This window comes from Mesoplodon bidens, assembly GCF_964165515.1.
Source record: "Mesoplodon bidens genome assembly, chromosome: 16".
Classification (NCBI taxonomy): domain Eukaryota; kingdom Metazoa; phylum Chordata; class Mammalia; order Artiodactyla; family Ziphiidae; genus Mesoplodon; species Mesoplodon bidens.
Genome location: NC_138173.1, coordinates 2905216 through 2931841, shown reverse-complemented (window position 1 = coordinate 2931841; position 26626 = coordinate 2905216). Strand labels below are relative to the sequence as shown.

The 26626-nt window shown below is 35.6% G+C and overlaps 1 protein-coding gene across 1 annotated transcript in view; it reads right to left on the bottom strand.

Annotated features, from left to right (window-relative positions):
• Positions 1–8707: 8707 nt before the first annotated feature.
• The window catches only part of SNTG1 (syntrophin gamma 1), a 399274-nt gene continuing 381355 nt past the window's right edge, over positions 8708–26626 (bottom strand). The window contains exon 19 of the mRNA XM_081258736.1: positions 8708–9182. Within this exon, the coding sequence (XP_081114862.1) occupies positions 9024–9182 (159 nt within the window). The 3' untranslated portion in view covers positions 8708–9023. The remainder of the gene's footprint in view (positions 9183–26626) is intronic.

Below are 26626 nucleotides of genomic sequence, written 5' to 3'. Positions count from 1 at the left end.
CACTCAGGTTGCGGTACTTTGGGACAGCAGCCTAGCAAACAAAGACAAAGACTTGGAGTGGTTTCCATTTGAAACAGTTGGGAAGAATAGAAGCTGCCAGACTGAGAATTGAGAATCTTATTCTACTCGTGGTTAAACGCAGACACGACACACCTGTGAGAAGAACCAAAATCAGAACGCTGACACCACCAGGTGCCAGGGAGGAGGTGGAGCGCGGGAACTCACACGTGATTGGCAGGTGCGCGCCACGGTGCTGCCTCTTAGAAGACAGTGTGGCAGTTTCTTGAAAAACTCAACACATTCCTGCCATGTGATCTGGCAGTCATCCTCCTTGGTATTTCCTCAAATAAGTGGAAAACTTGTGTCTACATAAAAGTGAACTCGTGCATCCCCCTTTGAATTCAAACGTTTTGATTGTGGATTTTCCCTGAATGGAGCTCACTCTGCAAGAATGTGTTTCTCTGCTTCCCTCTGTACTTGCTCATGAGGGGAGTAGCTCCTGACTGATGCCTGGAAAACCCTAAAGCTGGTTGGGGTGTCTCAGACAGAAGATAGACAGGCTCCTGTGGACAAAGGGCAAAGGTGTTTGTAGAATATTTATGGACACAATGAAAGGGGTCAGGACACAATGAAAGGGGTCAGGATTGGTATCCTCTTTTGCTTATGTTTATTTTTTAATTTTTTTATTTCTATATTTCATTTATTCCCTGTTATGTTCTTTTTAAAAAAAAACATCTTTATTGGAGTATAACTGCTTTGCAGTGGTGTCTTAGTTTCTGCTGTATAACAAAGTGAATCAGCTATACGTATACGTATGCATCTATCCCCATATCTCCTCCCTCTTGCGTCTCCCACCCACCCTCCCTATCCCACCCCTCTAGGTGGTCACAGAGCACCGAGCTGACCTCCCTGTGTTATGTGGCTGCTTCCCACTAGCTATCTACCTTACGTTTGGTACTGTATATACGTCCATGCCACTCTCTCACTTCATGCCAGCTTACCCTTCCCCTTCCCCATGTCCTCAAGTCCATTGTCTACGTTTGCATCTTTATTCCTGTCCTTCCCGTATGTTCTTCAGAACCATTTTTTTTTAGATTCCATATATATGTGTTAGCATATGGTATTTGTTTTTCTCTTTCTGACTTACTTCACTCTGTATGACAGACTCTAGGTCCATCCACCTCACCACAGATAACTCAATTTCGTTTCTTTTTATGGCTGAGTAATATTCCATTGTAGATATGTGCCACATCTTCTTTTTCCATTCATCTGTCGATGGACACTTAGGTAGCTTCCATGTCCTGGCTATTGTAAATAGAGCTGCAGTGAACATTGTGGTACATGACTCTTTTTGAATTATGGTTTTCTCAGGGTATATGCCCCGTAGTGGGATTGCTGGGTCATATGGTAGTTCTATTTTAAATTTTTTAAGGAGCTTCCATACTGTTCTCCATATTGGCTGTATCAATTTACTTTCCCACCAACAGTGCAAGAGGGTTCCCTTTTCTCCACACCCTCTCCAGAATTTATTGTTTGTAGATTTTTTTGATGATGGCCATTCTGACTGGTGTGAGGTGATACCTCATTGAAGTTTGGATTTGCATTTCTCTAATGATAAATGATGTTGAGCATTCTTTCATGTGTTTGTTGGCAATCTGTATAGCTTCTTTGGAGAAATGTCTATTTAGGGCTTCTGCCCATTTTTGGATTGGGTTGTTTGTTTTTTTGATATTGAGCTGCATGAGCTGCTTATAAATTTTGGAGATTAATCCTTTGTCAGTTGCTTCACTTGCAAATATTTTCTCCCATTCTGAGGGTTGTTTTTTAATCTTGTTTATGGTTTCCTTTGCTGTGCAAAAGCTTTTAAGTTTCATTAGGTCTCATTTGTTTATTTTTTTTATTTTTATTTTATTTTTTTTATTTTTTTATTTTATTTTTTTTGCGGTACGCGGGCCTCTCACTGCCGTGGCCTCTCCCGTTGCGGAGCACAGGCTCCGGACGCGCAGGCTCAGCGGCCGTGGCTCATGGGCCCAGCCGCTCCGCGGCATGCGGGATCCTCCCGGACCGGGGCACGAACCCGCGTCCCCTGCATCGACAGGCGGACTCCCAACCACTGCGCCACCAGGGAAGCCCTATTTTTGTTTTTATTTCCATTTCTCTAGGAGGTGGGAGGTGGTTCAAAAAGGTTCTTGCTGTGATTTATGTCATAGAGTGTTCTGCCTATGTTTTCCTCTAAGAGTTTTATAGTATCTGGCCTTACATTTAGGTTTTTCATCCATTTTGAGTTTATTTTTGTGTATGGTGTTAGGGGATGTTCTAATTTCATTCTTTCACATGTAGCTGTCCAGTTTTCCCAGCACCACATATTAAAGAGGCTGTCTTTTCTCCACTGTATAGTCTTTCCTCCTTTATCAAAGATAAGGTGACCATATGTGCGTGGGTTTATCTCTGGGCTTTCTATCCTGTTCCATTGATCTATATTTCTGTTTTTGTGCCAGTACCATACTGTCTTGATTACTGTAGCTTTGTAGTATAGTCTGAAGTCTGGGAGCCTGATTCCTCCAGCTCTGTTTTTCTTTCTCAAGAGTGCTTTGGCTATTTGGGGTCTTCTGTATTTCCGTACAAATTATGAAGTGTTTTGTTCTACTTCTGTGAAAAAAGCCATTGGTAGTTTGATAGGGATTGCATTGAATCTGTAGATTGCTTTGGGTAGTACAGTCATTTTCACAATGTTGATTCTTCCAATCCAACAACATGGTATATCTCTCCATCTGTTTGTATCATCTTTAATTTCTTTCATCAGGGTCTTATAGTTTTCTGCATAAAGGTCTTTTGTCTCCTTAGGTGGGTTTATTCCTAGGTATTTTATTCTTTTTTTGCAATGGTAAATGGGTTGTTTCCTTAATTTCTCTTTCAGATTTTTCATCATTAGTGTATAGGAATGGAAGAGGTTTCTGTGCATTAATTTTGTATCCTGCTAGCTTAACAAATTCATTGATTAGCTCTAGTAGTTTTCTGGCAGCATCTTTAGGATTCTCTATGTATAGTGTCATGTCATCTGCAAACAGTGACAGTTTTACTTCTTCTTTTCTGATTTGGATTCCTTTTATTTCTTTTTCTTCTCTGATTGCTGTGGCTAAAACTTCCAAACCTATGTTGAGTAATAGTGGTGAGAGTGCACTACCTTGTCTTGTTCCTGATCTTAGTGGAAATGGTTTCAGCTTTCACCATTGAGAACAATGTTGGTTATGGGTTTGTCATATATGGCCTTTATTATGTTGAGGTATGTTCCCTCTATGTCTTTTTTCTGGAGGGTTTTTATCATAAATGGGTGTCAAATTTTGTCAAAAGATTTCTCTGCATCTACTGAGATGATCATATGGTTTTTCTCCTTCAATTTGTTAATATGGTGTATCACATTGATTGATTTGCATAATTTGAAGAATCCTTACATTCCTGGGATAAACCCCACTTGATCATGGTGTATGATCCTTTCAAAGTGCTGTTGGATTCTGTTTGCTAGAATTTTGTTCAGTTATCCTCTTAAGAGAACATTCCCAGAAAGACTTTCTTGAGAGAAGTGATCCCCCAAAAAAGAGTAATCTCAAAGGACAATATCCCATACATTTCAATTTTCAAAGGGAAACCTATGGGACATACAGCAGATCAACAGTTGACAAGGTTCAGGAGTAGCAGAAGGGTTGCCTAGAAAATGACACTGGGGACTTACAGGTGAGAGTGAACTGTTCTGTATTTTGAACTTGGTGGTTGTTCCCAATCATACTCATTATTTGGAACTTACAAAACTACATTCTGAAAAGTTTGATTTTTCTTGTAATGTCCAAAATTTGCCTCAATTTATCTTAAAAATTTTTTAAAAGAGAATATTCTTGAGGTCATGATCCCCTTAAAATATATTCATAATTTCACTTTTTGCTAATATGTACGTAACTTTCAAAAATTCACATTTTGCTATTCTTGTTCATATATTCCTCCAAGACATAGTAATCTATTTATTTTATGTTGTAGTTTTTGCTGGAATATATTCACATAAGCATTTAAACCTATGTAGTTGTACACCGATTAATTATATTTCTTTTTACCTTTATGTAAACATGGATATATGTATAGAATAAAGTTCATCAAAAATGAATTGTGCTTATTTTTTTGTGGTGGTGAGACTTAATATAATATCTACTTGAATTTTTGTATTGTTTTTAATTGCTCTAATTACTTATGATGAACATGTGTTAATTTTTCAGCAGAGTTTTTTCTGAAACTAAAATATGAGGGAAGGTAAAGATGTGCATTCACCAACTAGAATAATGTAGATATCAGAGTTGCTTTTAAATTATTTCTGTGATCACTCACGCTTATGGCACTGTAATTACCTGAAAGACAACTGTGGTCTTTTATGACATAAAGTGATGAGCTTCTTCTCAGGTACAAAAGACCAGCAAATGATGCCCGGTCAGACCAGTCCTCTCGGTATAGATTCAGCTCATAATGGACCATTGTGAGGCTATCAAAGTTGTCTTGCTTTCAAATGTTGTAACTCTGATTGCTTAAGTAATTTGGCAAATATCATCTTTGTTCATTCTTTAAGGCCTTTTAGGGGTCAGATAGGTAATCTTCATAAATATTGATGGACCAGAAACAATCATGTCTTAAGAGGTATGCACCCAAGGCAGGCCACTCACCACTGGCCTTGTTCATGGCAGCTAAGTCTTCAAAGGTCATGCTCTAAATATCTGTAAAACTTACAAATCAAACCCAAAAAGTGAAAACACAGATGTAGAAAAAAGTATGTTTTTATTTTCCAGTATGCATCATTAAAAAAGGTACAGTTTTACTAGTAGTACATTAATGAACTTAAAGAACAAAGTGACGAGCTTTTGTCACAGATATTAATTAAAAACACAGGTAATGTTTTTACAAACATCCACCAAAACAATTAAAAATGAAATAAATACATTTCATATTTCCAGTATTTTCATTGCATTTTAACATGTATAAAATATATAACATTTATAATATTTTATTTATCTTTAAAAGCAACTTCAAATGTGCTGAGAAGTGAATTATGATTTTAAAGTATTCAGGAAAGAGAATAAAATATAAACAAGAGTTTTAGAGGAATGAATAAAGCATTTGCTTGTGGAGAGTCATCAGGACTTCAGTATTAAGGGTAACAACATGTGTGTTAATATTATCAGAAATCGACACTTACCTTAAAAAGTTAAGCAGGAGATCGTCCCTGTGCTTTTAAAGCTTCCCCACATTGCTGCTTTGTAGTGATAATTCTAAATCATTGTTAGGATGATTACTTTTCCACAGCAATAAATCAAGCATTTCTCAAATCCAGCATGCCATGTAAACAAAGTTGATGACAAGCTTGGCTTTAGAAAATGAGGGAAATCTCTAACTTTAAACTAATGTACAAAAGGAAAGTCTCTCTGCTGACCTAATGAATATGGGATTGACATTTATTTTCAGGGAATTATGTTTCTTCTTGCCAAATGAGTTTTGTGATCAAAGGCTTTAAAACGCTTAGTTGGAATATGCCTGAAAAATGGGCAAGAAATGATATGCTGATTATTTTCCCTTAAAAACAGTGTTGGATGGTACATGTTGGGGTACACATTATACTTACATTATCTACTAAAGTATTTGAAATAAATACTTGTTGCAATATAACAAATTAAAAATGCCCCTGCTTTAATATACTTCAGCTTAAATGAATTGTTATTCTTTATCAGGCAAAATACATGATTATAGTAGTTAGCAAAGATTTCCCTTCCCTGACCCAAGTACATATAATGTAATGTTCCCTTCAAGCTTGTACTATGTACACTATCATTATATAACCCTTAGTGTGTATATATATATACATACATATGTATACATATATGTATAATGTGTATGCACACACACACACACATACACACATATACCAAGGCACTGGAGAGGTTAACACATAATTAAGTATTCTGTTGTTAAAATGTGCCCTAGTACAAACTAGGATATGATGAATAAATCTCATGCATCTAAACCTAAATTACATGAGAAATAGAGATTTATTTTAGTATTTTTTTCATTTCTAAACTTTCTCATTCAAGTAGTCCAAGTTATAGCAAATGACAGTGTCTACTCCTTGCACTGTGAAAGGAAACGTTCAATGTTATTTGCTAACTGAGGAAAATCAAAATAATATTTTTTAGTAGGTGGCTTCTCCACTAATCATGTAAAGTAGCAATTTGGGCCTGTGGCTTTTTTTTCAAGAGTATCAAAAATAAACACAATATGGTATTATCATAAATTTTAATTCAGGCTACAATTTACAGTGTAAATTTAAAGTCTATTAATATAGTTATTTGAAATATATTCTTCTATATAATATGGGATTAGCATTTTATTATATATATACGTGTGTGTGTGTGTTGTACAAGGAGATATATACCCACACATATCTCATTGTGCACCTTTTCCTTTATCATACACGTAAGTACAGCCTAGAAGATTTTTATGACACACAAAAAGGATATTTAATTAAATCACCTTTTTGTATTTTTTAAATGGAGCTTTTACAAAACTTGACATTGTTTTTTTAATGATTACATTACATTTATAGAAAGTTTTAAAACTCTTTCTTTAGGCTAAGCAGCCCATTTCATATTGCCTGTAGGCCCACTGATTCTCACACCACGGACACACAGATGTCACCCTAACGTGGGGCGGGCTGACATGAAACTCGAGCTGGTAACAGAGGGTCTGTGATGAGCTGGCCATTGCAGCTGAGGATCCTAAGGCAGCTTCCCCCTCCCTCCTCTCCTCCCCCTAAGCTGGTGGTCTCCTGAAGCCTGTTTTTGGTGAGCTTCTGATTTTACTGGGCTGGTCAAAAAGATCTTACAGACAAGCCCGAACGAACTTTTTGGCCAGCCCAATAAAAGGACTGCTCTGTTTGATCAAAACACAGTGAGCAATAATTCCATAGTGTTATCCCAATTATGGATATGTATTTAGTGTGATGTTCAATATAAATTATATTAAACTGTATATTGTCCAGTTTGCCCCAGTTCTTTTTATTTTTTTATTTTTTGGCTGTGTTGGGTCTTCTTTACTGCACACCGGCTTTCTCTAGTTGCGGCGAGTGGGGGCTACTCTTCGTTGTGGTGCGTGGGCTTCTCATCACCATGCCTTCTCTTGCTGCAGAGCATGGCTCTAGGCATGTGGGCTTCAGTAGTTGTGGCACGTGGGCTCAGTAGTTGTGGCTCGCAGGCTCTAGAGTGCAGGCTCAGTAGTTGTGGCTCATGGGCTTTAGTTGTTCCACAGCATGTGGGGTCTTCCCCGACCAGGGTTCGAGCCTGTGTCCCCTACGTTGGCAGGCGGATTCTTAACCATTGCACCAGGGAAGTCCTGCCTCAGTTCTTTTTAAAAATCATCCTAGATAGAACTTAACACTTGCCCAGGTACAACTGTGAACCTTCACTTTTCCTTTTCAAATTAATGCACTTAAGAATTAATCAATGCAAAGTGAATTAATAATTTATAATGATTATGGAAATAGTTTGATGTTTATTTTTTAATTATAATTTTCATGTGTCCTTTTTACAAATAATGTTGTTTCCTTCTTGAGTGACTTTTTTCCTTCTTATTAAAAAAAAGAATCAATCCACCTTATTAGATACTTGGTCATTTTCACAAGGAAGGATCCAATGTTTGATTTAGTTGGGAACATGTGTATTAAAGAAAGCAATTTTTTTCTTAATGGGGAGGTGGTTGTTTAAAAGCAGATTTCAGTACAGCTGCTTTGAAGGAAAGAAAATGTTATACAAATAGTTATGTAACACCTGGGATCCAAGTTGTGTGCACACAACTTCAGGGCTTTCAAATTTCCAATCTCTTCACACTTACAGTCCTAAGACAAGACGTCTAAAATAACTCAAACAGTTTGGCATTGCATAATCACTTTTCATGACATGATAAGTCAGAAATTTTAAATTTTATTTTCATATCTCACCTTATTCTGTCATAAACTCTAACTAAAATGGAAAGATGTCATTCACCCAATATAAGTCATAGCTTTGAGAATGCTTCCTAGGGACACTGAGGTTCAGCATTAACAGGTAGGGTCAAGATTACAAAGAATTGTTTCTTACACCACATGGGTTGATATTATTTTCTCTACAAGTTTCTGGGGGTCACTGAAAATTCATGAAATTTTAATTTAATAATAAATCCCAGGTAAAATATAAATCTCCTTAAATGAAGGAAAGAACAAGAGGTTCATGGATGTTTCCTTCATTCATCATTAAAGTGACACATTTTGGCATCTTTGAATGACACTGGCTGCAAATAAAACACTCGTGTCAGTGACCCAAGGAAGAAATAGTCTGTTTCACATTGTGTCTACCATAGGTAAAATGTAATGATCCTTTTGCAATTCTCAGCAATATTCTACAGTAAGATAAACAAAATTGGAGTGCCAGTGTCAAATCATGGGATGAGGGTACAAAGAGAAACCTACCCCAGTGAGTTAAAGTGCTTTCTTTTTGACGAGGGTTTTTGCCTGCTGATCTCTGTGCAACCGTCTCCTTTCTGTTGCTCCTGATGCAATGGTGGGGCATTCGTTCCTGACCAGGCCCATCATGTATTTGTCATACCAAATAATCTAAATTGTCGAAATGACCATTTAATGGGTATTTTTATTTATATGTAGCTTACAATTTTTTATATTATTTACATACTCGAGTCATTCATTCTTTCGTCTTCTCTTCTGATGAAAGCAACATACTGGCACTGACCCACCGATAGAGAGCAAGCTATCCTGTTCATTCAGGATGATTCCCAGAGGCCTTCAAAACAGAAATGCTTCTGAGATCCGTATGACCTTCTTCTTTTCTGCTGAAATTTCAACTTGGCTTCACTGTTGACTTGATGATGCGATTGCTTCTCCAGTGTCTAGAGTGACGAGTATAATTATTTTTATAAGTCAAAGTAAGAGGGATGCCAAGCTCAGGCTGTCAAGTCATGTACTTGGCTTTGCTCATCATGCTGGAACTGGGAGCAGCAGAAGCAGTAGCCTGATTGCCTAAAAAGAGAGGGTCCAAACAAGCCACCTTGGCAGCAAAGAATGAGTGAATGCAGTGAAGAACAGCAAATAGATTCGAAAATTCCAGCTCCTGAAAGGGAAAGAGAGATGGGTCACATAAAATAAAAAACAGTTTCCTGAAACTAAATGGAAAATAACTACACCACTAGATAATAGCTAGAGTTTTTCTTTCAAGTGCAATAAACTTAACTAGAATCAATGATATCTAACTTATGGAAATTGTAGGCATTTTTGTTCAATATGTTACTTTCAAATGCATTGCCAATTTACTGCAAAATATGGTGGCCCAAGAGTCAGAAGAACTAAGCATTCTTATCACCCATGAGAGTCTTTTCAATATTGATAAATGCTGCATAGAAATATATTTGGCCAGATTAAAATTCTACTTTTGACATAGTGTAAGTAAAGAGAATCAGCAGTTTTAAAAGTATTTTTATCTCTTTACACACAATTCAAATGAAAAATTTGGATTGGAGTAATTAAAAAGTATTCTTCACTACTATCTAGAATAAGTTGCTGTTTGTCATAGGACAATGAATATGAAATACTGAGAGCAAGGGGATATAAATGTTTAAGGCCCTAGAAACCAGATGGTTCACTTCCAAAATATAATGAATGCATTCATTTTAAATTTAATTAATTCTGATTATCATACTTGGTTGTTAAAAAAAGATAGCCAGGGCTCACTAACCGTTTGGATTTTCGGAAATATATTTCCCATTTGGATACTTAAGGAAATGTAGCACCAACCAGCAGCACCAAATGATATATATTGAAGTGAAAATAGAAAGAAGTTACTTCAAACCACAAATGATATCAGATTAGCTGTAAAATCATGAGTTGGTGCTCGGGATAGGTTTTGAAAGCTGACGTCACAAATATTGTTATGAAAAACCATCAGTAGTCCCATAAAATGATTTAATTCCAAAAGGATTGAGAGAAGAAAAATAAAAATATGTGCTTGATGAGGTCGATTTGATAAACTTGTCACAAAGAGGATAACTAGAGCGTAATAAACCATATGGAATTGCTGACGAAACTGATGCTATATCAATACATATTAGTAATAAAGGATGCAGAATTGCAATTAATAGGCACATTGCTGATGGTGTTTTCAATTCATGGTATGTGGCAATGGAAAATAATATAAAGTATTCATTCACTTAGGACATATTGTAATATCTGTCATGTACCAAGGAGCTATTTAAATAAAATAGTTCACTTCAGGAGTACTTTCACAGATATGTAATAGAAGGTCAGTAGGCCACAATATAGATTCATAGTTTGGTACAAATTAGATGAAATAGTTATGCTGTCAAAGTGATTCCCCCCAAAACTTCAGAATATCTTAGTCAGTTTCCTATGGCAAATGCTAAAACAGCAAAGATCTGGTTTAACTTGTAAATTCCTAAAATGATTCCACCTCAAAATGATTTTACTCAGTCATTATGATTTCAGGAGCAGTATTTTTAGCAATCTGCTTCATGTCACCGCGATGTGTTATTGGTCACCTAGCAGGTTTCCTCTGGCCTTAATTCAACCCAAAATTCACCCCTTCGTTCTTTGTGCAGCCAGCTTATTTCAGGTGCAGATTTTGAATATGTTCGGTGTCAACCCCTAAAAATCCACTAGCTGTAAAAAGGATGGGAAAGTTTTGGAAAGCATGAGATATGCTTGTATATTATTAAAAAACAAAACAATAAAAACATACAATTTACTCTTGGTGAAGGGGAGAATACTGTTGAATGTTGCAACTAGGCAAAATATAACAATTTTTCTCAAAAATAATTTTGCCATACTTTATTAAACTGGAGATTATATCTTGGTTGTCAAAAAACAAATAATCTAAATATATAGATATTTTGGGGATGATTAATATTTTCAGTGATTCATACCTTGTCAATTATATGTCAAGTATTTGATGCAGACTGGCACTTTAAAATTTTTACGCCTTTTTTTGGATGTTGGTAGGCAGGAAATGATAGGTAATTAGAAGATAAAACAAGAGGCAGAGATGTGTTCAAGTTTGGTCCTTGATTCCAGAGTCAACTCATCTTCCCTCGGGCTCGGTAGTCACCTTTGGTCATCACATCCACTCCTAAGGCTTCAATTTGCATTTCTGTGTACGCTAGTAACACTCTTTCCCTCATTTCTAATGTAAATTCTGACCTACAGAATGTACCTATCTACTGAGCATCCACAGGTGACGTTCACCGAGCTATTTACCATCTCCTTGTAATAGAGCTCTTCTGAACCCCAGGAATCTCACTCAACATAATTCTCCTCAAAACTTAATCATTCATTCATTCAATGAATATTTATTGAGCACTTACTATGCATCTAGTCTTTTTTCCTGGTGAAAAGATAAAATAGTGAGCAGAACAGACAGAAAAAATGGTCTAATGGGAGTTACATTCTTGTGGCAGGAGACAACATATAAGGGCATAAACAAGTTAAATATAATATTTCTGAATATAATAATAAGTATACTCAAGAAAACAAAGCACGGAAGAGAGCAGAGTGTGGGAGGGCATGCAGGACAGGGAAATCCATATTTTCCTGGAGGTGAAACCTAACGGGACAAAGGAGTAAACCATCTGGATGTTTGTGAGAGAAACATTCCCGTCAGAAGTCAATTTCAAAGGCCCTGAGATAGAGACATTCTAGGAGAGCTTGAGGAAAGCCAGGGACTATCAGCGCTGGGATGGAGTGAATCATGGAGTAATTCGTAGGAAATGAGGTCAAAGATATAACTCAGGCCAGAAACTGTAGTGCATACGAGCCCTTTATGAGCTCTACTCTGATTGCCATGGAAAACCACTGGAGATTTTTCAGCACAGAGTGACAAGAATTGGTATTGAGTATTAAAATGATAATTCTGGCCACACTGTTGATAATAAACTCTTTGGGAATAAGATTGAAAGAAGGGAAGCTGTAAAGTTTTCAGTTAAAAAATGTGTGGGATTGAAAGTAAAATTGAGTCAAGGATGATGCCAAGATCTTTGGTTGAGCATCTGAAAGGAGGATTTTCAAATTATATATCTGATAAGGGCTTACTATCCAAAACGTATAAAGAATTCATATAACTCAACAGCAAAAAAACAATCTGATTAAAGAATGAGCAGAAGATATGAATAGACATTTTTTTCAGAGAAGACATGTAGATGGCCAGCACGTACATGGAAAGATGACCAGCATCAGTCATCATCAGAGAGATGAAAGTCAAGCCCACAGCGAGACAGCACCTCACACCTGTTACAGCTGGAATCACCAGCGCAGTTCACTGTAGTCTTACAGAAATTGCTGCTAACTGTTTTCAGTACATACCTTGGGGTGGGTTTTCCCAATGAACAAGTTCTGAGTCACGTCAAGTAATGATAAGCACTGCAAATAGGGGCTTTCCCAGGGAGCTTCCAGATAGATCCAATAATTACTGTTTTCATAATCAAATAGTTAATTTTTCAGGTCAAAATTCAGTTTATTTTTTTCCATTTTCAAATGCTTTCATGACTTTTGTAATTTTCCTCTTTTTTTTTATTATGAGACAATAACACCAGACCTGATTATTTCGACTTACTTTACCTCCTTGGAAAATGCTTTCAAGTGTATCTTTATTCTTAAAATTCTGATTTTCAAAATGTTTTTACTTATATTAAATAAAAATACAATTACATTTCTTCGATAGAAAAATGGTGACTTTTGGCAAAAAGGAAGAAAAATGCATCATACCATGGACATGTTCCCTTTAACAGCTACTTGTTTTGGAGGTGGTTAATATATTTGTTTTACCTAATAAATGCCAGTTTAAGTTTTCTAGTTTACCAAGTTAGAGAATAATTTGGATTCTTAACACACGTGGGTAAATAAAAGTCAATATCCCTATGGAGAATATAAGAGGCTTGAAAAATAAATTATGTACAAGGAGAAAAAACCTTCTCAGTGAGAAATAAACATGATTCAGAACCCTTATGATTCCCAGGAGTTTAGGAGCTCTTTTAAAGGTAGAGGAATATCCTGTACAGAGTTCTCCTTTATGACATATTACTTTTCCTAATCCAATCGTTTGAAATAAAATTTTAGATGAAATAAGTGGTATACAACTCACACAGACACACACACAGATATACTCACACAATTACTAATTTCCCTGATTTATTGCCAGCTGCTCCAGTTTCTTCTATACTATGAGGCACCACCAAACAGGATTGATGAAGGACCTGCATTACCAAGCAGGAGCCTGCCCTGTCCTCATTTTTCTTCCCCATAATCTAAACATCTGGGGCTCTGGAAAGTTTCCAGTGAAAGCAGAAAGGTCTTGGCGTTTTGGAAAACCTTTGGCTCCAGATGCCAAAAAGAGTCAGAAATTGTGAAAAGCAGGATAGGTAGGAAGCTGATCCTTCATCTTTTATGCAGAGGGAGATCCTTCATCCTCAATATCTGTCCTGTTTTGTGAATATTAAACATCCTAATTTATGAGACCTCAAATGCCGAATAAGAATTTGCTTAGATGACTGGTTATTTTCTTCCAAAAGGCAAATTTCAGCACATCATTAATTCTTCAGTGGAATCTTTGACAGATGCTTACTGAGCATACAAAATATTCCATTCACTGTGTTATATATTCAGTCTTTACCTTCAAACCAGGGAACATACTGTCCCAAGGGTAACCCTTTTAGGCAGACACTTATCCACAATTTATAATGAGAAAATGAAGATTTATAGAGAATAGCTGGAAAGTAGCATTACTGGAACTCAATCCTCAATTTCTGATTTAAGGCTTACTAAACCTTATATTGTGTGAGAAGGTCTCTTATGGAAGCTTGAAGTCTCTGAGGCCATGGAGATTGGGGGCAGGGAAGGGTTTTGGGGAAGAATTCTATTCAGAAAGGTTTCCAAACTCTGCACAGTTCCACTAAATAAAAAAGCAATTTTCTTTTTCTTTCTCTTATTGTACAAAAAATACTGCCTTGGCTGCCAGACCTCAAATCCAGTAATTTAAGATTAATATGCTATACACACTAGTTTAGGAAATATTATAACAGTGTTTTCATGGGGGGAATGGTCATGAATTTCAATGAATAAAGCGACAACAATGATTTTAGAAGGCAGCCTGTTTTGAAGTCAGGGGATTGTCTAGCCATATTATCAAATTACAACTTAAAAATAGATATACCTAAAGATAATTAATGTTAAAACTAGCAAACAAAAAATGTATTTTTTACCTGGAAAAGTTAGTTATGGACAACTATGAGTATATAGTAGTAATCCTTGATGTATTAGTACCTATACTAACAACATAAATTAAGCACTTTTTAAAAAGTACCCAATACAGTAAAATGAGCTTTTTAATAAATTGTCAAATAACTACAATATTACTCATGATTTCAATTGGGAACCATTCCCTGTTCTACTAGGAAAGTTCTGGGAAGTTTAATGAGGCTTTGGAAAACAGATGGGAAAGTTATTAAGCTTTCTGAGCAACGAAGTGAGAATTTATGAATTTCTACTTTCAGAGAAAAAATATAACAGGCTTTTGTATTATAACATTGTCCTTCTATAGCCATAAAACAACAAAAGCAACAACAAAAGCAAAGTATGTTTCCCCAACTCCTGTCTTTTTTCAGTATTTCTGAGACTTTTCACAACCAAAAATTTAAACACTACTTAGAACTTTTAATACTGTAGTACATATGGCAACTCAAACACTCATATTCCCCAAACAAACAATATCTCTTGTTAAGTAAACTCTGGTTGTAATCTATTTGCCTTGTAACCGGGAATGTATTAATGTACTAGTAGAGCGTGTTTTATTTAAAGTTGTCTACTTATCACATATAGCAAGATCTGAGTCCATTTGCTAAATCATTTTATCACTTTAAAAATCATTTTTAAAAGAAAAGAAACACTGCAACAGTGTCCATATTTAAAACATTGGCTCAAGTTTTCTTTTGTAAAGCTTTATTATGATAGTTTAGACATATAACACTGTATGTATTTAAGGTGCATGACTTGATGTTCTGATATATGTATACATTGTGAAAAGTGTACCACAGTCAGGCTAATTTACATATCATCACCTCTATGACTACTATAGTGTGTGTTGGGGGTGGTTTATTTACTATCTATCCTCGCTGTAAGTTTCAAGTATTCAATATTGTTACGTACAATCATCACATTATACGTTAGCTCTCTATTAATCTTATCTAACTGAAGCTTTGTTCCCTTGGACGAACATCACTCCATTTCCCTCCCCCTCCCCCCGAGCCCCTGTGAACCACCATTCTACTCTCTGCTTCTGAACGTGACTATTTCAGATGCTACACCTAAGTGAGATCACGCTGTATTTCTCTTTCTGTGTCTTGCTTATTTTGCTTAGCATAATATACTCCAGCTCCACCCATGTCACAAACAACAAGATGTCCTCTTTCTGTAAGGTTGAATAATATTCCATTTTATGTGTATGCATATACCTCTATCCCTATGTATTTATGTATCTATCCATCTATATGATCTATTTTCTTTATCCATTCATCTATTAAAGGACATTTAGGGTTTTTGCCATGGCTTGACTATTGTGAATAGTGCTGTAATGAACATGGGGGTGCAGATATATTTTCAAGATACAGATTTCATTTTATTTGGAAATATACCCAGAAGTAGAATTGCTGGATAATGTGGCAATCCTATTTAATTATTTTGAGGAATATTCATACTGTTTTCCATAAGAGCTGTGCCAATTTACATTCCCACCAGCAGTACACAAGGGTTCCCTTCTTCACATCCTTGCCAACATTGTTATCCTTTGTCTTTTTGATAATAGTCGCCCTAATTGGTGTAAGGTGATATCTCGTTGTGGTTTTGATTTGTATTTCCCTGAGAACTAGAAACATTGAGCAACTTCTCGTATATTTGTTACTTATTTAAGTTTCTTTTTTTGAGAAGTGTCTCTTAGACACTTTGCTCATTTTTAACTGAGTTATTTGTAATTCTGGTATTGAGATGTATGAGTTCCTTATATATTTTGGAAATTAACTCATTATTGGATACATGGCTTGCAAATAATAATTTTTCCCATTCTGTAGAGTGCCTTTTTATTTTTTAAAAATTATTTTCTTTGCTGTGCAAAGCTTTTTAATTTAATATAGTACCACTTGCCCACTTTGGCTTTTGTTGCCTATTCTTTTGGAGTCATATCCAAAATATTATTGGCAAGACCAATGTCAAGAAGTTTTTCCCCTATGTTTTCTCCTAGGAGTTTTATGGTATCAGGTATTATATTTAAGTCTTTAATCCATTTTAAGTTGATTTTTATGTGTGGTGTGAGATAGTGGTCCAATTTCCTTCTTTTGCATGTAGCTGTCCAGTTTTTCCAGCATCATTTTTTACAGAGACTGTCCTCTCATTGTATGTTCTTGGAAAATTTGTCAATGATCAGTTGACCATAAATGTGTGGATTTATTTCTGGAATCTCTATTCTGTTCCATTGGTCTATATGTCTATATTTATACCTGTACAATACTGTTTTGATTACTATAGCTTTGTAATGCAATTTTAAGTTAGGAAGTGTGATGCCTCCAGCTGTGTTCTTCCTGCTCAAGATGGCTTTAGCTATTTGGGGTCTTTTTAAATTCTATATGAATTTAGGATATTTTCTATTTCTGGAAAAATTATCATTATGATTGATAGGTATTTCACTGAACCTATAGGTCACCTTGGGTAATGTGGATATTTTAGCAATATTAATTCTTCCATTTCATGAACATGGGCTGTCTTTCCATTTATTTGTGTCTTTTAAAATTTCCTTCATCAATGTTTTATAAACTTCATTGTACAAGTCTTTTACCTTTTAAAGTTAATTCCTAAGTAATTTATTCTTTTTTGTTGCTATTGTGCATGAGATCGTTTTCCTAATTTCCCTTTCAGATAGTTCCTTGTTAGTGCATAGCAATTACACTGACTTTTATATGTCAATTTTGTATCCTATGACTTTGTAAAATTTGTTTATTAGTTATAACAATTTTTATGGTGTCTTTAGGTTTTTAAAATATATATATATATATATATATATATATATATATATATATATATATATGATAATGTCATCTGCAAACAGAAATAACTTTACTTTTTTCTTTCCAATTTAGATGCCTTTTATTTCCTTTTCTTGCCTAATTGCTCTGGCTAGCACTTTCAGTACTATATTGAATAGTAGTGACATGAGTGGGCATCCTTGCCTTGTTCCAGATCTTAGAAGAAGGAGTTTTAGTTTTTCCCTATTGATTATGATGTTAGTTGTGGGTTTTTCAAATATAGCCTTATTGTGTTGATGGATGTTTCTTCTGTACCTATTTTGTTGAGACTTCTTATCATGAAAGGATGTTGAATTTTATCAAATGCTTTTCTGCATTTATTGAAATATATATTTTTTTATCTTTTATTCTGTTAATGTGGGGTATCAGATTGATTGATTTTTGTATGTTGAACCATACTTATATCCCGGGCATAAATTTCAGTTGGACATGTTACATAATTCTTTTAATATGCTTTCAAATTTGACTTGCTAGTATTTCACCAAGGCTTTTTGTATCAGTGTTCATCCGGGATACTGGCCTGTAGTTTTCTGTTCTAATGTTGTCCTTGTCTGGACTTGGAATCAGGGTGATGCTGGCTTCATAACTTCATTTTAGGAGTGTTTTATATATTTTAGAAGGGTTTAAGAAAGTTTGGTATTAACTCTTATTTGAATGTTTTTTAGAGTTGACCTATGCAGCATTTTGGTACTGGGCTTTTCTTTTTGGAAAGTTTTGTTTACTATTTGTAATCCTTGTTTGTTATTATTCTGTTCAGACTTTCTTCTTTTTTTTTTTTTTTCTGGTATGCGGGCCTCTCACTTTTGTGGCCTCTCCTGTTGCGGAGCACAGGCTCTGGATGTGCAGGCTCACTGGTCATGGCTCATAGGCCCAGCCACTCTGCGGCATGTGGGATCATCCCGGACCGGGCACAAACCCATGTCCCCTGCATCGGCAGGCAGACTCTCAACCACTGTGCCACAGGGAAGCCCTCTATTTCTTCTTGATTCAGTATTTAGTTTTTATGCCTCTAGGAATTTATCAGTTTCTTCCCGGTTATCCAATTTGTTGGTGTATCCTTTTTTATTTCTGTGTTATCCATTGTAATGTCTCCTCTTTCATTTCTGAATTTATTTATTTGAGTAGATCTCTTTTTTCTTTAGCTAAGAGTTTTTAAATTTTGTTTTTCTTTTCAAAAAATACAACTCTTAGGTTTCCTGAAAGTGGGATATTGAAGTCTCTTAATATTGTTGTGTTTCTGTCAATTTTTCCCTTGAGATCTGTCAATATTTTTATATATTAGGTGTTCTGATGTTGGATGCATATATATTTACAATCGTTATAACTTTTTGTTGAATTGACCCATTTTTTCATTATATAATGCCCTTCTCTATCTTTGGAAAATTTTTGTTTTAAAGTCTATTTTGTCTTATACAAGTATAGTATTTGAGATAAGGTCATATCTTGGACTGTAAGAAAAAGAAAAAAAAAGTGAAATCATATGGAGTATGTTCTCTGACTAACTGTATCAGACTAGTAATCAATTCTATAAATATAACAAAAATCCCCAGATACTTAGAACATAGACATCACACTTCTAAAAAGAAAATCCACCTGTCAAAGAGGAAGCCTTGAGGTAAATCAAAAACACATTGAATTGAATGAAAACAGAAACATAATATATCAAAATTTGTGGAATGCAGTGAATGCAGTTCTAAGAAGGAAATTATAGAATTAAATGTTTATGTTAGAAACAAGGAAGTTTCAAGTTAACAATTTTAAAATCCCACCGTGTGAAATCAGAAAAAGAAGAGCAATATAAATCCAAAGCAACCAAAAGGAAGTAAATAAGAAAGATAAGAGCAGAATTCATTAAATTGATCACAGAACTCAATAGAGAAAATAAATGAGAAAGTAATCCTGGTTCTTTGAATAGTCTGTAGCAAGCCTGACAGAAAAAGAGAGAGAAGACATCAATTACTAGTATCAGGAATGACTCAGGGGTGTCATTACAGAATCTGCAGACTTCAAAGTGACCATAAGGAAATACTATGGAAAACTCTACACACACAAATTTGACAACTTAGATAAAAGTAATGAAGACCTTGGAAAGTAAAAATTACCACAAAGCATCTGATAAGAATAGATAATTTGAATAGCTATTTACTAAATAAGTTAAATTCATAATTTTTAAAAATCCTCAAAATGAAATCTCCTGGCCCAGATGGTTCCACTAGAGAGCTCTACTAAGCCTTTAAGAAAGAATGAACAATCTGTATATCTTCTTTGGAGAAATGTCTATTTAGGTCTTCTGCCCATTTTTGGATTGGGTTGTTTGTTTTTTTGATATTGAGCTGCATGAGCTGCTTGTAAATTTTGGAGATTAATCCTTTGTCAGTTGCTTCATTTGCAAATATTTTCTCCCATTCTGAGGGTTGTCTTTTGGTCTTGTTTATGGTTTCCTTTGCTGTGCAAAAGCTTTTCAGTTTCATTAGGTCTCATTTGTTTATTTTTGTTTTTATTTCCATTTCTCTAAGAGGTGGATCAAAAAGGATCTTGCTGTGATTTATGTCATAGAGTGTTCTGCCTATGTTTTCCTCTAAGAGTTTGATAGTGTCTGGCCTTACATTTAGGTCTTTAATCCATTTTGAGTTAGACATTTCTCCAAAGAAGATATACAGATTGTCAACAAACACATGAAAGAATGCTCAATGTCATTAATCATTAGAGAAATGCAAATCAAAACTACAATGAGATATGATCTCACACCAGTCAGAATGGCCATCATCAAAAAATCTACAAACAATAAATGCTGGAGAGGGTGTGGAGAAAAGGGAACAATCTTGCACTGTTGGTGGGAATGTAAATTGATGCAGCCACTATGGAGAACAGTATGGAGGTTCCTTAAAAAACTACAAATAGAACTACCATAGGACCCAGCAATCCCACTACTGGGCATATACCCCGAGAAAACCATAATTCAAAAAGAGTCATGTACCAAATGTTCATTGCAGCTCTATTTACAATAGCCAGGACATGAAAGCAACCTAAGTGTCCATCAACAGATGAATGGGTAAAGAAGATGTGGCACATATCTACAATGGAATATTACTCAGCCATAAAAAGAAATGAAATTGAGTTATTTGTAGTGAGGTGGATGGACCTAGAGTCTGTCATACAGAGTGAAGTAAGTCAGAAAGAGAAAAAGAAATACTGTATGCTAACACATATATATGGAATCTAAGGGAAAAAAATGTCATGAAGAACCTAGGGGTAAGATGGGAATAAAGACACAGACCTAGTAGAGAATGGACTTGAGGATATGGGGAGGGGGAAGGGTAAGCTGTGACAAAGTGAGAGAGTGGCATGGACATATATACACTACCAAACGTAAAACAGAAGGAAGCAGCTGCATAGCACAGGGAGATCAGCTCAGTTCTTTGTGACCACCTAGAGGGGTGCGATAGGGAGGGTGGGAGGGAGAGAGACACAAGAGGGAAGAGATATGGGAACATGTGTATATGTATAACTGATTCACTTTGTTATAAAGCAGAAACTAACACACCATTGTAAAGCAATTATACTCCAATAAAGATGTTTTTTTTAAAAAAAGAAAGAATCAACAAAAATAGTACACAATATCTTCCAGAAAGTAAAAGAGGAGGAACATTTTCAACTCATTTTATAAAGACAGTTTGTCCCAATACCAAAACCAGGCAAATACAGTACCAAACAAAGCAAAATAAAATAAGCAAAAACCAACAACAAAAGAACCTACAGACCAAATCTCTCATCGATGTAAAAGCAAAAATACTTAAAATTTTGACAAATAAAATTCAACAATATATATAAAAATTCCACATCATTAAGTAGGGTTTATTCCTGAAACGTAAGACAGGGTCAGTATTTGAAAATCAATGACATAAACCACTACATTGTCAAGCGAAGCAAGAAAATTGACGTTGTATTAATTGATACCCATTCATAGTAAAAACTTTCAGAAAAATGGAGATAGAGGGGACCTAACTCAACCTGAGAAAAAAATTTCTATTAGACCATTAAATTTAACATCATACTTAATGGTGAAAAGCTAAATGACTTTCCCCTAAAATAAGGAACAAATGAAGAATGTCTGCTCTCACCACTGGTATTCAATATGGTATTTAAATTTGTAGGCAACAAAATAGGCAAGAAAAAGATTGTAATGTGATATGGATCTGAAAAAAGGAACATATCTATCCTGATTTGCACATGTGTTAATAATCTGTGTAAATAAATGCAAAGAATTTTAAACATCAAAAATAGAAACAAAAGACCTAGAACTAAGTGCATATATATATATATATATATATATATATACGTGTGTGTGTGTGTGTGTGCGTATATATATCCAGGATTCAGGATGCAATGTAAATATATATCATTAATTATATTGCTACATAGTAGCATTAATATTTGAAAGATAAAAAATTTTAAATATCATTTATATTCCCTTAAAAAAAGAGGAAATGATTTACCTAAATGCCAATCTAAGAAAACATGCATAGGATTTATATGATGAAAACTACACAATACTGAAGAAATAAATCAAAAGTTCAAAAAGTAGAAAAATATTATGTTTTCATTGCTTTAAGAAATCAACATAGTAAAGATGTCAATTCTCCTGAAATTGATATATAGGTTATGCCATCCCTACTGAAGGGGCAGTGACATTATTCATAGATATAGAGAAGGTAATTGTAAAATGTCTGTGGAAATACAAAGCAACTACAACAGCTAACACATTCTGAAAAATAACAGTAAAGTGGACAGAATCATCCATTTCAAGGATTATTATATAGCTACTGTATCCAAGAATGTATAATACTGGCAAAGAGAGAGCTGCAAGAAACAGCACCACAGAGGTAGGACCAAGTAATTTTCAAGCTGCTAAAATAATTCAATAGAAGGAGAATGGTCTTTACAACAAATGATGCTGTTGTAACTGGATAACCACAGGCAAAACAGGCAAAACAGAGAAGGTCAGCTAAACCCCACAACTTACAGAAAAAAATGAACTCAGATGTGTCATATATTTAACTGTAAATGGCAAGCTTATAAGACATTTTGAAAATAGCATAGGAGAAAACCTTTGGCACCTGTGACGTGCTGAAGAATTTTTGACATGACACCAAAATTATAATTTTTAAGAAAAGAACTGATAAATTGGGTTTGTAAAATTTTTTTAATTTCTCTGCAAGATACCCTGTTAAAAAGATGAAAGATAAATTACAAAATGGAAAAAAATATTTGCAAACAACACATCTAACAAATCCTCATATACAAAATACATAATAACTCATAAAACTCTAAGTAAAACAAATCACAAAATACAATTCGAAAATAGGCAAAAAACGGGAAAAGACATTTCATCAAAGGGAACATATATATAGAGAAAATAGTCATGTAAAATGTTATTCATCATTGCTAGCCATTAGGGAAATGCAAATTAAGACTATGATGAGGGGGCTTCCCTGGTGGCACAGTGGTTGAGAGTCCGCCTGCCGATACAGGGGACGTGGGTTCATGCCGCGGTCCAGGTAGATCCCACATGCCGCGGAGCGGCTGGGTCCGTGACCCATGGCCGCTGAGCCTGCGTGTCCGGAGCCTGTGCTCCGCAACGGGAGAGGCCACAACAATGAGAGGCCCGCGTACCGCAAAAAAACAAAAACAGAAACAAAAGACTATGATGAGAACTGCTAAAATAAAAAGTAGTGATCATTTCAAATGCTGGTGAGGATGTAGAGAGACTGGGTTTCTCATACATTGCTGGTGGGAATGTAAAATGTCACCACTACTTTGAAAAGCAATTTGGCGTTTTCCTTAAAACTAAATGAACATTTTCCATATGACTGAGCAACTGCCTCCCTGGGCATTTATCCCAGAGAAATGAAATGTCACGTCTACATAGAAGTGTGTACGCTATTATTCATAGCAGCAATAACTAAACACTGCAGTCAAATGTCCCTCAACAGATAAATGGTTAAACAAAATGAGGTCCATATTCCATATTCCATATCATGGAATACTAGTCAGCAATAAAAAGGAACAAACGATCAATATGCATACATAAGGCATTATGCTCAATGAAAAAAGTCAATCTCAGAATTTCACATAGTGTACGTTTAATCTATACAATATTCTCAAAATGACAAAATTATAGAAATGAAAAACAGATTAGTGGCTTCTAGGAACTAGGAATGGTGGGAGTGAGGGGTTTGTATAAAGGGTATATTGTGTATTTGATTGTGGTTATGGGCGCACAAATTCACACATGCTATAACTGACGTGAAATATACACATATTGCGTCAATGTTAAAATTCCTGCTTTTTATATTATACTATAGTTACATAAGGTTTACCCACTGGGGGAAACTGGACGAAGGGTACATGGAAGATCTTCTAGTTTTATGACTTCCTGTGAGTTGGAAGAGTTCACAAACACTTTTACGTCCATATGGCCTTTAGGTTTGTTTCTGATGCCTTGGTAACTGTGTTAACTTTTCCCAGAAGACATTTTTCTAACATGTTTTAAAATAAATATTTCTACAGCATTTTATTTATGTTGAAGGAAAGTATAAATAAAACCAAGATTTTAAAAAATGAACGAAAGGAAATAATAGTTAATCAGAATAAAAGATTCAGCACACTGCTACACAGAGTAAATTCCAAATACTTCTTCCTATCTTCCAACATCCATCCATTCAGATTATGACTACCTAATTTTGTTTGCCTAAATGAAAAAGAGACTGGGGAGAGTGACTCAATAATGTACCAGGAAATATTAAATGAAGTGAAACACAGACAGTTATTACTTGCCTGGTCGCAGGCAAGCATCAGGTGAAGCCTGAGGATTAAATGTTGTAAGACACACTCCTTGTGCTTAAAAGTTCTTGATCTAGTGAAGAAGGCATGCTAGTGAACAATGACCACACAGAGTGGACACCAATGTTACAACATACATAAATTAAGAGGAGTTATATTATATAATATACAGGAGAAGCTCCTGTCCCTGACTTGGAGACATGGACACAGCCCAAATTTCCCACATTAAAATTTTAAAAATTAATAGAAATGAACAAAACACAGAACCTGTCCAAAGCATGTGAAAAATGACACAAATTTGGGTTGTGGTTATAAACTTGAATTTCTTAAATGTGGGAAGGACAAACAGTCTATATATGTTAAGTAATCACCTTTACTAACTTCTCTCCTCATAATAATACTGCTATTTTTTTAATACTTCCTTAGTTGTTATGCTACATTCTTTAAAGATGAAATCATTCATCAGTGATTTATCGAGTGTCTTCCATATGCTAGGTACCAGGGGTATTTATTCCTTACACTTTCCCTGCAAGGTAGAAGTCATAATTTGGTGATGAATTGCCCCTGGGAATATAGCCAGGAAATGGTAAAGATGAGATTTTTTTTTTACTCAAGGTTACCTGACCCTAATTTTCTTTCCACTATATCATGTTGCCTACTCTCTCATTAAAAAAAAAAAAGTGCTGCCCTAAACAGAGAAAACATTGAATTCTCAGATGACATCAATTTCAACCATAAGCCATGCTTACGATAGATGGTCCCATGAGTCCTGTGATGTGATACATGCTGGCATTCTCCTTGCTTTCCTCCGGTGATGGTGCTTTTGACTACTGCTCACAAATTGCGGTTATAAAGGTTATAGCATAGTTAGCAATTGTACTAGTTTTAATCTAATATAATTTCTATGATATTTGCCGAGGTGATACACACCAGTACGGCTAAACAATTCTATAGAGCTGGCCACTGTTCTGACTGGTGAGTGTCACTTGTTAAACAGTCTCCATATTTAATTTGGTGCTTTCAGTTTTACCCATGGAGGTGTTACTCTCTCTCATTTTATAGAAGGAGATGGTGACTTTAAAGAAGTTTGGCAACTCACCAAAGGTCAGATTCTCCCACTGGTTTTAAGACTGCTCTTTTCACTATTTAAAAATCACTGCCTTGATATATGTATACATATAGCTGATTCACTTTTTTATACAGCAGAAACTAACACACCCTTGTAAAGCAACTATACCCCAATAAAGATGTTAAAAAATAATCACTGCCTCTAAATTCAAGAAAAACATTCCATAAATATCTTCTGAAACTATTTCTTATTAAATGAAGTTATGAAATATTGCTTAAAACATTATAAACAGAAAGAGTAGTATTTAGAAGCTGGCAGAAAACTAATGACTAGAAAAGTTAAGGAAGTATAATTAGGTGCGTGTATAATATGCACCACGTTAAACTGAAGCCTAAATACTACAGGTAGTAGTCATTTCACTACATTTATCCTTTTTGCTTCATGTTGTCAACTAAGGATTTGTTAGCACACTGAAAATGTCAGAAGAGAAGGAACTTATCACATCAAACGTGTCAACTAGTGGCTGACACTCCACGTTCGCCAGAAGAGTATAGAACTGCCAACACAACATTAACACCATTCACCCGTGTTAGGGTTTGTCCTGTGTGTGAAAGACTGGGAAATCCACCAAAAGCTACAGATACATACTTTTGGACAATAGTAATGCACTGTTTATAGCATCACTAAGAACCAGGTTAAAGAGCGGTGTAAGTGACACAGAGTAATGATCCGCCCACGGCAGCCGGAGGGGAAGGCAGAGGTGCTGTAGCCCCATAGAAAGTTCTGCACTTAGGGACGGGCTGTGATGGGCTGTAGACGTGAGAATTAGGAGACAAGCAAATAGACAGAGCAGGTGAAGTTACCCAGGCCTCTGTCCACACTGATGTGAGACAAATATAAGGCAAGACCACTTGGAACAGGGAAGCTTTAAAGAAATGCAGGAGGACAGGAGTCAGCAGAAAGGAGCTGCCTGCACAGCCCCCCTTAAACAGCCTGCAGCCCAGGGGGAGTCAGAGACAAACGTAAGGCAGGGGTGGGTATTTGTAGAGAGATTCAGATCAAGAGCTGAGGGGCCTAAGGAGAAAAGTCCAGACAAAAGCATGGACAGATGTATAAGGCCAGAAAGGCATTGTCTTGTTAAAGGGAGAATGAGGGCCTCTGGTCTGGACACAGAGCAGGGCCGCAAGAGACGTGGATGGGAGAGTCAGGAGGGCTCGGTCCTCAGAAGACTCTGAATGGCAGGCCAAGACTCCCCCTGGATTGAATACATACAAGAATGTAACAGAATTACGGTGCTTTTAATCCAGAGTTGAAAATTTATGTCTCAGTTTTCATTTCCATAGAATTGATTTTTCACTTTGGTATTCGTTATTCATTCTTTCTTCCCCACTGAAATAATATATTTATAACTCATTCTAACCCAAAGACTATTGCTGTGAATTTCACAGAAGGGTAAAGGAAATCACTCAGATTTTGAAAATTTACAAATATACATTCATAAGCATAAAAGTA